Genomic DNA, 15,331 nt, shown 5'->3' with positions numbered 1-15,331 from the left:
AAAAACTAGGACTGACTGGCATTTGTCCTGGGCACTTTTCTCTAAGAGAAGTTCTGTAGTTGTGTTCATGTCAGCCCTGAATATGGGAGAGCCTGGGAACCTCTGAGGAGAACTCCTAGTGCCTTCCTCATCCATGTTGTCTCCTCTCAGGTTTATGCAGTATCACCCCATTTTGGACAGGTTTCAGTTTCATAGGGGGAAGCCTAGACATTCTGTTTCCTGGTTAGCTCTCACCATTAGACTGCACTATTGTCCTGGGAGTGGCAAAGTGTGCCAGGGAGCAGTCCCAGCACTGCCCCAGAGACCCAGGTCCTGAGGCCACCTGTCTCTTCAAGGGCCAATCTGACAACCAAAGCTCCAAAAATCTTTAGTCCCTTTTCAGTTCTTAAATAAGATATGGGTGAGTGTTGATGTCAAAATAGCACCAGGCACCACGCTTAGGTCAGATTAATGCCAGATGCCAATCCGGGCCAAGGCAGCAGCAGTCTGAAGAAGCGAGTTGCCTCCTCTGCCTGGAGGCCCCTCCTTTAACCATTCCCCTCCTTTCCTGGTATTCCTGGAATCGTTCCGGATGGAGAGGGTGGTGTCCATTCACTGCCACCCCCACCTCACCTCTGGGATGCCGTTTGGGCCCTGAGTCCTCCCGGGAGCCGGGGGGCAGAGCTGAGCCCCGGATGCCCAGGGCCTGGCGGGAGGGGGGATAGAGGGGGGCCGAGGAGGTGGGGAGATCCGGCTCGAGTGGAGGCTCCGACGTCTCCTTCCTTCCTGGTTCCTGCAGTAGCTGCTGCCGCTGCTCAGCTCAGAAAGGGAGACGGTGACTCAGAGGCAGTGCAGGCGAGCAGGCAAGCGAGCAGACCCGGCAGTCCATGGGCACTACGGTAAGGGGGCCACGTTGGCATCACCTGGCATCCTAGGAGAAAGGGGTCCAGCTCTGCCTGAAAGTGGGCGGTCTCTGCCTACCTACCTAGGCATGGGGAGGGAGGGAGCTGTCCACCTTATTCCTTATCCCACCTTCCCCTCCCCCTTGGCTCAGTGTAGGCAGAGATCCCCCATCTCCCTTGCCTCCGTGAGGCCAGGACCCACCTCAAGGCCAAATCCCCCCAAATCCATAGGCAGAGTTTGGGGAAGTTTCCATAGCTGGATCCTGAAGCTTTTCCCCATGGCTCAGCCTTCTGCCCAACCCTGTGCCGCTGGGGCAGCCCTCCTTCCAACACTCACATTTCATGTCACTAGCACCTAGCTAGTGTCTGTTCCTCAGGTGCCTGGTGTCTCATGCTCACCTGAGCAACAACCCCTAGCTTCAGGCTAACACTTTTCCTTTCCTCAGTCCATCACACACACACACACACACACACACACACACACACACACCACCACCACCACCACCACCACCACCACCACCACCACACATGCTCATGCATTATTGATCAAGCCGTGGTGCCAGGATGGCCAGTGTGGGTGCCAAGGGCACCAGTGGGCACTGCTGTAGGACCTGAGAAGACCTTGAATTGTTCTTGTCCACCAATTGTCCCCACCTACAGCTTCCCCACCAACTCTAGTTCCATTTCCTTTCTATCCTTATTCTTTTAGCAGATGGATAGCACCTCTATTTTTGTGTCCCGGGGACTTGGGTCCAGGAGTGTTAAGAAGGAGGAAGGGTGGGGGAGGCACTAGAAGCTCCAGGGGTGTGGAAGAACTCAGGGAATTGTTAATGAATAGTAGGAGGGGAACAGGTGGGCAGGGAGAGAAAGACGCCTCAGTTTCTCCACTAGGCATGATGGGGGGAGGGTCAGGGAAGGAGAGGGAAGAGAAAGTGGGAAGGATTTTGCACAGGTAATCATGGCAGAGAAGTCACCAGACAATGGAAGGAGGGGAGTGAACTCCTTGGGGAAAAGTCGATTAGACATGGCACATAGAAGGTACTTAATAAATGGCAGTCCATCCTTTGATCTTTGTTTAGACCCTCTCTGTCTAGATCCTGCCCCCAATTCCTCTCAGTACTATTTCTTATTCCTCCCCCACCCCCAGGGCTCTGCCAAAGAAGAGTGTTTTCCAGAGCCCGATGGTGTGTGCCCAGGGTGTGGTTGGGCACACCTCTTGTGGCTTTCTTAGAATCAGCTCACCCACAGATTCCCATCTCCCATTCTCTAGCCGGAGGTCAGGAGTTGGCCTGGAAGGGAGAAAATGGGACAAAGGTGATAGGGAGGGCGAAGGTGATGCTGGATTCCAGCAAGGACAGGCTGAGGCTCCCTATTCTATTTCCCTTGAAGGTTTGGGACTGGCTTGAGATGAATGAAAAAGGTGACTTATCCAAGATGATCTTTCTCTTCCTCCAGGACAGTCTCCAGACCATTAGGTGACATTTCCCCTCCCCCCTTCTCTGACTGGACACTTCCTCATTCCTCCTGAATGGATAGCCAGGAGAGGGACCCTGGCTCCCCACGTCGGGCTGCTGCTCCCTCCCTCTCAGACAGCACCCAGCCTTCTAAGTACATCATCCAGCAGGTCCGAGGGTCTGTCATTAGCAGTGGGAAGGGGTAGATGCAAAGCACTCAAACCAGTCATGTCAATGAGGGTTTGGGGATAACTCCAAAGGGAGGGAGGAGGGGATACACAGGAGAGGCAGGAACTGGGTAGCAGGCCCCTGGGTCCTGGCTGGGGAAGAACTGGGATATAACAGGTTTTGAGAAGCAGGTCTCCCCGTAAAAGTCTTCCTTTGCCTCCAGGGACTGGAACTATGGGAGTTAGTAGAAGAGCCTCAGGGAAGATTGGGTACAGAAGGGACCCAGCCAGGGAGGCAAGAAGGTCCTTTGCTCAAGAAGAGGAAGTGGCCCCTGAAGGGTTGGCACAAGGTAAGGGGAGGAGCTCCTCACTCACCAGCAAAAGACTTTTGTCTAAAAAAAGAGAAGAATTTACAAAGATGAGCCTATGATTATTTTCCTTCCTACCTGACTGACACACACTCTCTCTCTCTCCCTCCCTCTCTCTCACCTTCTCTCTCTCTCTCTCTCTCTCTCTCTCTCTCTCTCTCTCTCTCTCTCTCTCTCTCTCTCTCTCTCTCTCCCTCTCTCTCTCCCTCCCACTCTCTCTTTCTCTCTCTTTTTTTTCTCTCTCTCTCCCTCTTCCTCCTTCTGTCTGTCTGTCTGTCTGTCTCTCCCCTTCCTGGATTGTTCCACAGAGATACTTTGTCCTGGAGGATGGAGTTCTTCGATATGCAAACACTAGGCAGGATGTGAGTTGGGGCCCTAGTCAAGGAGTCAGGGTGGTGGTGATGGGGTGGTGGGGTGGTGGAGTGAATGGTCTCTGACTCCACATTCCTTGGAGGAGAGGTTTGGAAAGGAAGTGGGAAAAGAAAGAGAATTCTTTGTCTTCTCATGGAGGTGGGGTATGATTGTGGTTTGGTAGTAATAAAGGTGGTCTTGAAGAAGGAGTTAAGAAGGAGGAAGGGAGGGGGAGGCTCCAGAAGAAGAAGCTCCAGGAGGTGCCCCAGAATCTCTCCTTGGGCAGATCACAGAACTTCTCATGGCCTTAGTTTTCTCATCCGTAAAATGAGAATAATAATACAGGTATAGCTTACCCTGGGGGATTGTTGTGGGGAGAGCACTTGGGAAAGTGCTTTTTAATTCTTCTAGAAATGTGAGTTGTGGGAAAACCTGAGAGACCCTCCTTTGAAGACTTAGAGGAGGCTAGGGTCAAAGGAAGGGTGACAGTGGTTCTGTGGGGCTGAGGTATGGTTCTCCTCAGCTCACTTTATTCCTAATTCCTCCAGATTGCAAAGGGGAAACTCCATGGCTCAATTGACGTCCGATCCTCTGTCATGTCGATCAACAAAAAAGCTCAGCGAATTGACCTCGACACTGAGGATAACATTTACCACCTCAAGGTGAGATGGAACCCAGCCTGCTGAGGCAGGAGCAGTGGGAGGGAAGAGGCAGGGCCTGGAGGAAAGGGCAATTGTCATATATCAAAGAGTATACTAACATTCCCCTCTCATTTATGAATAAACAGCTGCTCTGGCACTTTGGGGAGATAAATAAACAGGGCTGCTCAGCTTCATTAAGATTGGGGCTTCAAAATGGACTGATGCTTATTTATCCAGGATCTGGGTCTCAGATCATCCCACTTTGCACTCCTAGAGGTCTTCTGTCTTTATATCTCCCCCTCTCTTCTCCTGTAGATCAAATCCCAGGAGCTGTTCCAAAGCTGGGTGGCCCGGCTCTGTGCCCACCGAATGGCACAGCGCCCAGATATGGCCAGATGCCCAAAGCTCCCAGCAAGTAGCACCAACTGGAAGGTAAATCCTAGAGCAGAAATGTTGTTAGGGTGGGAGAGGGATGGCTGAGGCTCAGACTGCACCCATCCAGTTTGATTCTTGCTTTCATTCCTGCAGACATCCAGTGCCCGCCTGGCATCTACAGACAATATGCCTGCCCTTGGCTCTCGGGACAAGGTGTCAACCTGGCTGAAAGATAGTGAGGGACTAGATCGGTGTTCCCATGGTGAGGGGAGCCCCTAGAATCAAAGTCTCCTTCCCTTTAAAAGCTGCACCATCCTGAGTTCCTATCCTCACAAAAGCCCCTGTTTGATGGGGGAACCCTAGGACATGCTCAAGGGGAGCCCTTCTCCAGACACCTTTCTCCTTTATATGTGGCATTAGCATGTAAGCCCCTTACAGGAATGTCTCACTCCTTTGTATCCCCAGCATCTAGCACAGTGCCTGGTACATAGTAAACACTAACTACATAGTTGTGAATTGCTTGATTGATTAAGCTGCTTGAGGGCAAGGACTGTGCCTTATGGCCTTATGGCCTTTGTGACCCCTGATCCATACCTCAGCACTAATGTTTCCTTCCCTACATATAGGAGGCACACAGTTAATGTTTGACAAATGTGGTCATGATGGTTGGGGAAAGAGGACTCTCAAAGAGAGAAAGACAAGGTCAGGTGAACACAGTGAAGCCTGAACTTTAGTGTTGGGGGATGGAAGGGAATAGAAAGGAGGAATCTGGGGAAAACCTGTGTGAATCTAGTTGGGCTTCTTGGAGAAAGCCAACAAGGATTAAAAATGGAGAAGAAAGATCAGATGTAGAAGCTAGGTGGCAGAGTGGATAGAATACCTGGGCCTGAAGTCAGGAAGAACTGAATTAATATTCTAATAGCAGTATGGCCCTGGGCAGGCCACTTAACCTCAAGTTCTCCATCTGCAAAATGGGGATAATAATAGTCTCTTCTACCAAAGGGCTGTAGTAAGCATCAGATGAGATAATAATTGTAAAACATTCAGCACAGTACCTGGCACATGGTGAGCACTCTATAAATATTATTATTAGAGTTGGAGAGGAAGGTAGGGGAGAATATTATATGCTATGAAAATAACCAGTTTCAAGGAAGAAGGGTTATATAAGGGCTAGTGACAGAGGATAAAGTCTAAGTCAGAAGCCCTAGGGGACTGAAGGGTGACTTGCTAAAAGGTTGATTGAAGGCTAAGTCAAGTAGTTCAGTTTGGGTGCCAAAATCCACACCTTGAGGGACAAGGATAATAATTTAGAAAGTTGATCCCTCAAGCTGTAGCAAGAGGCTCAGACCTTAAGGGTATGTGGTTGGAGAGGTAGAACATTCTTCATTCCCTTCCCTTCCCTTCCCTTCCCTTCCCTTCCCTTCCCTTCCCTTCCCTTCCCTTCCCTTCCCTTCCCTTCCCTTCCCTTCCCTTCCCTTCCCTTCCCTTCCCTTCCCTTCCCTTCCCTTCCCTTCCCTTCCCTTCCTTTCCCCTCTCTTCCCTTCCCCTCTCTTCCCTAGAGCTCTCCGAATGCCAGGGGAAACTTCAGGAGCTGCATAAGCTACTCCAGAGCCTGGAGTCCTTACACCGCATCCCGTCTGCTCCTGTCATCTCCACAAACCAGGTGAAGTGAAGGCAAGGGGAGGGCAATGGGGCTCTAGGAGGCTGCTCCTTCCCACTCACCACCTTGCCCCAATCCCTGGAAGCCTCCATAGTCCTGAATAGTTAGTGCTCGACTTCTAACTTAGCTCCATTTCCCTCTTTTTCTTCTGCCCTCCCTTAGCGTCGTCTTCCAGTCTGTTTCTTTGAAAGCATCCATTGCTCTCTGTCTGTCCATTTACTCATCTGCTATGTTCTTTCCTGCGTATATATCTCTCTGCTCCTCTCCCTGGGGTTTGTACGTTGCTGTTCTTTTACCACCCCACTCCCCAGGTCCAGCTCCCTTCCCAACTGACTTCCCACCCCTCCACACACCCTGCCAGGCCTCAGGGACCACTGAGAGACCCAAGAAGGGGAAGAGAACCAGTCGCATGTGGTGTACCCAGAGCTATGCAAAGGATGACACCATTGGAAGGGTGAGTGTAGGGTAAAGATGGGGCCTTTGGACATTGCAGGGGATCTGGGCAGGAGAAAATCTGAAGGGCTCTTTCTCCGTTGGATCCTTCTCTTCCTCCCTGACCCCAGGTGGGCCGTCTTCATGGCTCAGTTCCCAACTTGTCTCGATACCTGGAATCTCGGGAGCCCTCTACTCCTCGAGGGCTGCCTCCCACCGACTATGCTCACCTGCAGCGGAATTTCTGGGTCCTGGCACAGAAGGGTAAGTGCTCAGGACTCTGGGGCCAGGTGGGGGAGGGGGAGAGGAAGTAGAAAGAGGAAAGGACCTCAGGAAGGAGAGGGGACCCTGACTCTCACCATCCCTCTGCAGTGCATGGTTCTCTCAGCAGTGTCCTGGCTGCCCTCACTGCTGAATGGGATCGTCTTCGAGCCAGTCACCAGGGTTCAGAGATGCAGAGACTAGGGGTGAGGCGGGGAATTGTGTTGTTGAAACAAAGGAATCGGGAGGTGCTGAGGTGGGTAAAGGGAGAGGGATGCACAAAGACCAAAAAGTTACAATTCAGAGACCTGGGAAGCTGAGCTAAGCTAGTGGGGCTGGACTACTAGTGAGTAAGTGAGTGAGTGAGTGTGTGTGTGTGTGTGTGTAGCCTGTCTGAATTAAGGGAGACCTTACCTGTGCAGTCAGGAGGAGGAAACTGGTGGGACTGGAATCAGGAATTCCCTACCTAGTCCAAGAATTAGACTCTTCCTTTAGCCTTGATGTTCCCTCATGCGTCTCCCTTACAGGCTTCTGAGGTTCCAGCTGGCCAGAGACGCCCCCACACGCTGTCCATCTCCTCTGACACCACAGCTGACTCCTTTAGCTCCCTCAACCCTGAAGAGGTGAGAGGAGTCAGAGTGGGGTCCCTGGAAATCCCTTTCCCCAACTTCCTTCTGCCTCACCATTACCTTTCATGTCCAAAAGCCAACTAAAGCCCCGGAATGTGAAGCCCAGCAATCCTAGCTCCTAATTCCTCTGTCCTCCCTGCCCCCCCCCCCCAACTTGTCTTCTGCTTGGAAGATCCCACTTAGACTATATCATAGAATGAGAAGGGGGAGGGATTGGTTTCTTGTTCCTTTTCTTTTTCTTTTTTTTCCAAACTCTTACCTTCCATCTTAGAATCAATACTGTGTATTGGTTCCAAGGAAGAAGAATGGTAAGAGCTAGGCAATGGGGGTTAAGTGACTTGCCCAGGTCACACAGTTAGGAAGTATCTGAGGCCACTTTGAACCCAGGACTTTAGGCCTGGTTCTCAATCCATTGAGCCAACTAGCTGCCCCTTTCCTGTCTCTTTTTGAAGTAAATTTGTCAGGGGACTTAAAACCAGTCTGCTCACTTCTCCTCCCTCTTCTCTTCACCTGGGACTTTTAGGTAGTTCAGCCAAACTTAAAATACAGCATACCCAGCACTAACATATATCTCGGACTTCTGTAGCAGGAGGCTCTATACATGAAAGGTCGAGAGCTAACCCCTCAGCTTTCCCAGCGCAGTGTCCTATCTCTGGCTGACTCCCACACAGAGTTCTTTGATGCCTGTGAGGTTTTTCTGTCGGCCAGCTCTTCAGAGAATGAGGTGAGAGGGGAGGAAGACCCTAGGGTGGCAGGGCCTGGAACCCCACAGGACTAGAGTGGGTTTTAGGGATTTCGAGCCTATGAATTCCTTAAACCCTCTCATTCTACCTCCCCCTCCACTTCCTCTTCAACCAAGCTCCCCAGCAGGTGTCTGAGGCTCAGGGAAGTCTTTCCCCTTTCCCATTCCAAAGGCAAACCTTCCAGTTCCCCTTCCAACAGAGGCCTGAATATAGGCTCCAGAGCCCCCAGAGAAGTACCACCTTCCTCTCATCTAGGGCTCAGAGGAAGAGTCCTGCACCAGTGAAGTCACCACCAGCCTGTCAGAGGAGGTGCTGGACATTGGGAGCACTGAGCACTGCCAGAAAGGTGCCAGCCCCGGGGTATGGGACAGAGGAAGTTGAAGGGACAATAGGGAAGACATTTAGTCCGGGGGTCTGAAGGAGGTTGGTTATCCTCCTTTAGGAAAAAAGGCTAGGTAGTTTCAATCTCTGTTTATCTTTCTGTCCTTCTTGCCTCCTATACGTAGGAGTTCTGAGGGCTTGGGGAAAGACGATGAATACTCAAAGTCAGTGGGGGCCCAGGGCTGGGGCGAGGGTGGAAGGATGAGGAGGGGATGCTCCAGGGCGCACGATGGGGTAGGAGGTCAGGGTAGGCTCCTAGAGTCTAGGCAGATTCTCTGGGAAATTGGACAGCTCCAGGGAGGGAACGCAGGGAATGGATGATACCCATAGTAGGTGCCACCTGCCCCACCTCCTGCAAAGTAGAGCAGCCAGACTACGCCTATCCCCGCGCTGCCCTAGGTAGGTCTTGGACGTGGAGCCGGGCGCTGATGCGGCTGGGTGTGGGGCGGGCAGGCAGCTGTATTTCAGAGGGAGCCGGGGTACCCCCTCGGCGGCGCTGCTTGCCTGCAGCCAGCGGCCCAGGAACCGACGTGAGCCTGTGGAACATTCTGCGCAACAACATCGGCAAAGACCTGTCCAAAGTATCCATGCCCGTGCAGCTCAACGAGCCTCTCAACACCCTTCAGCGGCTCTGTGAGGAGCTTGAGTATAGCAACCTGCTGGACCAGGCGAGCCGCACGCCGGACCCCTGCGAGCGCATGGTACGAGCCTCGCCTCTCCCACAGCTCCCGAGAGTGCCGGGGAGCCGCGTCCGCCCCCGCCCCCACCCCACCACTTTCCTCCTACACCAGGAATCCTAGAACGTCTGTACTAGCGCTCCTAAACCAATGCCCTCCTTTTCTAGACTAGGAAACCGAGCCTCAGAGCGGCATCAGCGGTTTGCCTCAGCCCTCGCGTTTGCTCCGGCCCCCCACCCCCACCCCAGGACTCAAAGCCTTGAGACTAGGGCTGTGCCCGCTCCCCCCAAGATGCTTTTGCCTCACTCGGACCTTCCCGTCCCTTCTTGTGGCTCTCAGTCTGGGAGGGGAGGGGAAAGCAGGTGGTAGGAAGCAGGGACCCCCTTCTTTGGCCGCCGCCTTCCTCACGTGGGACTGATGGGCCTTTCAAGTCTGCCACCCCCCACCATCCCCCACCTCTTCTCAGTTATACATTGCAGCCTTTGCTGTCTCTGCTTATTCCTCTACCTATCATCGGGCCGGGTGCAAACCTTTCAACCCTGTTCTGGGGGAAACCTACGAGTGCGAGCGGCCAGATCGAGGATTCCGCTTCATTAGCGAGCAGGTGTGTGGGCCGGGAGTGGGGAGGGAAAGGGGCGTGAGCCAGGGCGGAAGAATTTGGAGCCACCCAGGAAAATGATATACGTACATAGGTACACAATCTGCATACATACGCCTCCAAACGCGGCATGTGTAGACACATACGTGCAAATACACACACATGCATGCATGCATTCATTCATTCATACAGAGGTACTGGAATTTTGCAAGTCTTAATTAATTAACATTGCCATCAAGACTGTGTGACCCGGATGTATCTTTTCACTGGTGTGGGGAAGGCTTGTTGAGGAAATTCTACCAGTTTCCCTGTGTAGACAAACATAACTTTTTTTGGGGTGGGGGAGTCGAAGAGCCAGACCTGTTATTTTATTAGTAATGAGGGGCACTCCCTTTCATCAATATAGATTGGGGTGTGCACAAGTGTGTGGATAGCCAGAACTGAGGGTGAGTGAATGGACCTGGGATTTCATTAGTATTAGGGAACGCACTGCCTCAGTACGGATAGAGAACTCATCTGCCTCTTGTAGACCTAGAGCACTTTCTGGGGACACTAAGAGGTTAAATGCCTTGCTCTGGGGTTAAACAGCTACTTGTTATATGTGCGTAGGTCTTGATCCCAGGTGATCTTGATTCCAAGGCTAGTCCTCCATCAATCATGTTGAGCCTCTTCTCAACTAAACTTAAATCTATAATCTTATTTTTCATGTTATAAAATAAGAGAAGTCAAGTCTGGAAAGAAGTAGAGATCAGGTGATGAGAGTAAGTGAGGAAAAGGGGTGCAGGAAGAGCCTTAAAGGCAACCCAGAAATAATCTCATTGTCTTCTGCTTCAGGTTTCCCACCATCCACCCATATCTGCTTGTCATGCAGAGTCAGATAACTTCATCTTCTGGCAAGGTGAGAGGAGAAGGGCAGGAGAGGCAGGGGACAGGAGAGCAGTGGTGGGATAACGTCGGAGTGAAATGAGATTGAAGGCTGTATGGCAAAGTTCAAGCTCTCCCAGAAGGAATTTCTCTCCAACATCCCTTCTGCCTTTCTCCCATATCCCCAAATCCAGATATGAAATGGAAGAACAAGTTCTGGGGGAAATCTCTGGAGATTGTGCCAGTGGGGACTGTGAATGTCAGACTTCCTCGGTGAGTGGTTCCTACCCAAGATAAGGCCAACTAAGCATTTTTGCAGGCTGGATTTTGTGGGAGCATGGAGGAGAGGGGCAAGATCTTTGGAGACCAGTACAGAGAAAGGGGTGAAACTCAGGGAACTGGAGACAGTGGAAATCCAGATGAAGATGCCTAACTTACACCAAAGTGGCCAGAGTGAAACAGGGATGTCATTGCAATGGCAAAAGTTCTAGACCTGGGGGCAGCTAGGTGGCTAAATAGATTGAATGCCAGGCCTAGAGATGGGAGGTCCTGGGTTCAAATATGGTCTCACACATCCTAGATGTGTGACTCTAGACAAGTCATTTAACCCCAAATGTCTAGCTCTTTTCACTCCTCTGCCTTAGAACTGACATTCAGTATTGATTCTAAGAAGAAGGTAAGAAGAAGAAAGTTTTTTTTTTTTAATGTTTTAGACCTAGTTGTCAGAAATTCTGGGTTTCAAATATCCAGCTTACTAGATTCTTTTCCTTAGGCCAGTTTCTTAAAATTTCTGGCTTCCATTTTCCTCATCTGTAAAATGGCTTCATATTACTTTCAATATCTACCTCCCAGGGATGTTATAAGGAAAGGGCCTTGTAGAAAATAGCTAAATAAAGGTGAACTATAATGTGAAAGGATATGAAATTCCTGTATTGGTGTTTTATTCCTTCTGGGCTCTCCGAAAATGAGCCAACAGAACATAGGTTTTGGCAAGGTTTCAAGTCCAGGTCTGTAATGAATCTGTAGATTTGTTGTCCAAGGACTAGCCTAGTGAGGGTCAGAGGTTCTAATCAGCAGATTGGCCACAGGGATATGAATTTGCCGTTGAGGACTGTTTGCTAAGACGTTAAAAGTCTATATTCTGGGTCAGTGGATGGAGGTTGACAGGAGAGACTACACTGATGAATCCTGGACATAAGGAAATTTCTATGTCAGTAGCTTTGGCCATTGCTTGAAGCTGGACTAGAAGGCTGACTGTTGGCTGGGACCTTATCCATCAACCCGTCCCAGCTGTCTGCATGCTCTGCTTCCACCAGGTTTGGGGACCACTTTGAGTGGAACAAAGTAACATCCTGTATCCATAACATCCTAAGTGGTCAGCGCTGGATTGAACATTATGGGGAGGTACTCATCCGAAACACTCAGGACAGCTCCTGCCATTGCAAGATCACCTTCTGTAAGGTAGGAGGCCTTTGCTTGAATACTTCCACTTCTATAAGGTCCTGTTGAGTCTACTCACTGGACTGTCTACTTCTTCCTTCCCTTTCCCAATACCCCCACTCCCAGGCAAAGTATTGGAGCTCCAGCGTTCATGAGGTGCAAGGCGCTGTGTTCAGCAGAAGTGGGCGAGTCATCCACAGGCTCTTTGGCAAGTGGCATGAGGGCCTCTACCGGGGCCCCCCACCTGGTGGCCAGTGCATCTGGAAACCAAGTAAGAGAAGTAGCCATGCAGAGTGGAGATGGGGGAGGCAGGGTTCTCTGCACCCCACTTTTTTTCATCCCTCCCAGGTCAGGGCCACTTGGTCTGGATAAGGAGAAAGTTTGCCTATTTTCCTGGGATGGATTTTTCTCCAGTTTTCTCTATCTGTGGCATTGTTCAATGGTACTCACCACCAAAGGGCTGGAAGGGTATTGTAGGGTTTGGAGAAGGTTCAGAGGGACTAGTGGGGAGAGATATAGGCTGAGGTCTTTGCTCCACGGCCAATCTTTTTCCAGCTCTAATCAACTTCTTCCCCAAACCCCTTTCACTCCCAGACCTGATGCCTCAAGACCATGAGCGAAACTTTGGCTTTACACAGTTTGCCCTGGAGTTGAATGAGTTGACAGCTGAGCTGAAGCGCTCTCTGCCTTCCACTGATACCCGGCTTCGGCCAGACCAGAGGTCAGGCATCCCTGGACAGTCTGCTTTCCCTGCTCTAAGGCGTCTGGCTGACCAAGTGTACTGCCTGTCTGATGTCCCTGTCCTGGTTTCAGGCCCCTGCTGCTCCCTTCTGTGATATAGAAGGCAAATGGGGCAGGATCCCTCATGTACCTTTCCCCATACCTGCCCAGACAAGGGAGCTTTCCCTTGGGTAGTGAACCTGCTAGGATCTCTCTGCAAGGGTACCCTCTGCTGAGGGTAGACCAAGAAGGTGGGAGGAAGGGCACTTCAGTCTTGGGTTGGAGCGTTGTTACTGATGGAGCTTTGTTCACTCAGGTATCTAGAGGAGGGGAATATTCAAGCTGCTGAATCCCAAAAACGGAGAATTGAACAGCTCCAACGAGACCGCCGCAAAGTGATGGAGGAGAATAACATCACCCACCAGGCCCGATTCTTCAGGTGACCAAAGAAGTCCCTATTTTTCCTGGGCCTCTTCCATCTTCATGTCCTGTTGTCTTTATCCTCCCCCCTAATTCCATTCCAGATCCTTTAGGCCACCTAGGCCAGGGGATACTTGTAGTTGGAGTCAGGGAGAGCTACTCAGTAGAATGGGTAGGGAAGATGTGAGAAGTATGACCTCATGACTGCTTCACTGAATGTCCCCCATGTCTCCCCTTCTCTCCCTGCAGGAGACAGACAGATGGCAATGGAAAGGAGTGGTGGGTCACCAATAACACCTACTGGAGACTTAGGGCTGAGCCTGGCTATGGGAACCTGGATGGGGCTGTGCTTTGGTAACCCTGGCCTCTGGAGGGGGATGCAGAGACCTTTAGCACTCCTCAAAGGCAATGTACCACTTGTCCCTCCTATTGCCTTGCAACACTATGGATGCATGGAATGGGGCAGAACATTTATCTCCTTTTCCCTGGAGACAAATGGGCCAGCCTGTGGCTCATTTCCTCTGCAGGTCCGGAGGAACTGGATCCCATCATGTGGGATTTTTTGAGGGGGGGGGGTCACAAGCCTGTGGTGTCTCCCCTACCCCAATCTTGTTGCACCAGCAACAGGCATGCAAGATGTGTCTTTATCCCCCCACCCCATACCATCTTGCTTTCCCACTCTGGCTTATGGGAGGGAGACCTCAAACTTTCCACCTGCTATTTTTTCATCCAGTGCCTTGGACATGAGGGACTCTGTGACTGTGACCTTCTCCCCCATGACCCTCTCCACCTCCTTTGTCCCACCACCAAATCCTTCCAGATTTGGCAGAGATGGGGTCAGTCCTTGGTCTCAGCCTCTGCATTGCTGCCCTTCCCTTTGTTGCCAGCATCCCTCTACCATTTCCACTTCCCATCCATTGTCCTCAACCATCACACTAGCTTCTCCCTTAGATTTGCTTTTGCTGTCCCTTGACTCCACCACCGACAATCATGTGTTAGCTATGGGATCAATGGGATGTGTGCATTAGATACAAGGAATTATAGGAGAACTGAAGCTTAGCAGCACTTGAGAGTCAGAGGTGGGGCTGGGATATGGGTGTTTGTGTGTGTGTGTGTGTGTGAGTGAGTGAGTGAGAGAGAGAGAGAGAGAGAGAGAGAGAGAGAGAGAGAGAGAGAGAGAGAGGATGTGGTTGAGAAAGGAGTAGAGAAGCTGCTTGCAGGCAGGCAGGCTTCCTCTTGAATGACTACTGGGATCCTGGGTCCCTCCTCCATGGTAACTATTTCTTTTCAGGCCCTCTTTGTTTTAAGGTGAATTACCATGACTTTCTGAGCTCCAATAAAGGCAGTCCCAGATCTCTGTTGTCTTTTTTCAGTCTTTCTCTATATCCATAATTAAATCCCATGCATAGTATTTGGATGTAGAATCCAATTTCATGCCCATTCTTGATTTCTGGATACTGCACCTTATATAGCGGAACTCTCAATAAATGGGGAGACTCACTTGGCACATAATGGGATACACAGAGGACCTTGGTTCAAATCTCAGATCTGCTGTTGACCCTAGGAACTTGGGCAAATCACTTCTCCCTCTCTGGGGTTGACCTTTTTTTGCACCAAGACAGTATGGCAAAGGGGAAAAAACCCCACTGAATTTGGACCTAGGCTGAAATCTTTTCTGCTTCTTTCCCTCCACTATGACTTTGGGTAAATAATTTTTCCTCTCTAGGTTCTTTTCTGCATCTATTCAGTGAGAACTAGATCTTTTAAGGTACTTTTCCATCTCATGTGTGATATCTGTTTCTGAGAATCTTGCCTTATGTAGGTAAATAATTTAATCATTCCAAAGCTCAGTTCTAGATCTGTAAAATGGGAATAATAATATCCCTTGAAGGATGTCTCCAAAAGTTGTAGAAAAAAATGAACATTGATTAAGTGCCTGCTATGTGTCAGGTGATGTGCTAAAAATTTACAATTATGTAATTAGATTCTAACAATCACCTTGGGAGGTATGAGTGTTTTTCTCCCATATCACAGTTGAGAAACCATAAGCAGACAGAGGTTAAGTGACTGATTAAGTGAAGATTAAGTGACAGAGGTTACGTGATTCTGTGTCTTAGGGTCTGAGGTCGGATTTGAATTCAGATCTTCCACTCCAGGCACAGAACTTTATTTCTTTTGTCACCTATCTTTGTCCACCTCAGACACCTCTACAAATATCAGCTATTATGATGAGAGTAGTATTATAGGATCTCTAAAGATCCTCTCCAGT

General features: G+C 50.4%; 1 protein-coding gene across 2 annotated transcripts; it reads left to right on the top strand.

Annotated features, from left to right (window-relative positions):
- The first annotated feature begins 450 nt into the window (after positions 1-450).
- On the top strand, positions 451-14,415 carry OSBPL7 (oxysterol binding protein like 7). 2 transcript variants are annotated; one of them, XM_056816833.1, is made up of 23 exons: positions 451-878; positions 2,337-2,505; positions 2,727-2,852; positions 3,179-3,232; positions 3,770-3,883; positions 4,178-4,294; positions 4,391-4,499; positions 5,797-5,900; positions 6,259-6,351; positions 6,461-6,593; positions 6,702-6,796; positions 7,118-7,213; positions 7,806-7,943; positions 8,218-8,308; positions 8,797-9,044; positions 9,487-9,624; positions 10,453-10,516; positions 10,677-10,755; positions 11,799-11,943; positions 12,049-12,193; positions 12,517-12,643; positions 12,959-13,081; positions 13,312-14,415. In XM_056816833.1, exons 2-23 carry the CDS (start codon positions 2,410-2,412, stop codon positions 13,418-13,420), a joined length of 2,544 nt encoding a protein of 847 aa, XP_056672811.1. In that variant the 5' UTR covers positions 451-878; positions 2,337-2,409; the 3' UTR covers positions 13,421-14,415. The 2 variants fall into 2 exon arrangements, with proteins under 2 accessions (XP_056672811.1, XP_056672812.1); XM_056816834.1 differs by having other exon boundaries at positions 598-878; positions 7,809-7,943.
- Positions 14,416-15,331: the final 916 nt, after the last annotated feature.

Source organism: Monodelphis domestica, chromosome 2, assembly GCF_027887165.1.
Source record: "Monodelphis domestica isolate mMonDom1 chromosome 2, mMonDom1.pri, whole genome shotgun sequence".
Classification (NCBI taxonomy): domain Eukaryota; kingdom Metazoa; phylum Chordata; class Mammalia; order Didelphimorphia; family Didelphidae; genus Monodelphis; species Monodelphis domestica.
The sequence above is the reverse complement of the archived record's forward strand: the minus strand, read 5'-3'. Positions and strand labels throughout refer to the sequence as shown.

What these genes read in the sequence shown, in the direction of transcription:
- OSBPL7 (XM_056816833.1), top strand. Translation starts at nt 2,410, where the DNA reads ATGGATAGCCAGGAGAGGGACCCTGGCTCCCCACGTCGGGCTGCTGCT. An exon ending in CTGTCATCTCCACAAACCAG is followed by an intron (nt 5,901 to 6,258) that starts GTGAAGTGAAGG and finishes ACACCCTGCCAG; the next exon opens with GCCTCAGGGACCACTGAGAG. An exon ending in CACCAGGCCCGATTCTTCAG is followed by an intron (nt 13,082 to 13,311) that starts GTGACCAAAGAA and finishes CTCTCCCTGCAG; the next exon opens with GAGACAGACAGATGGCAATG.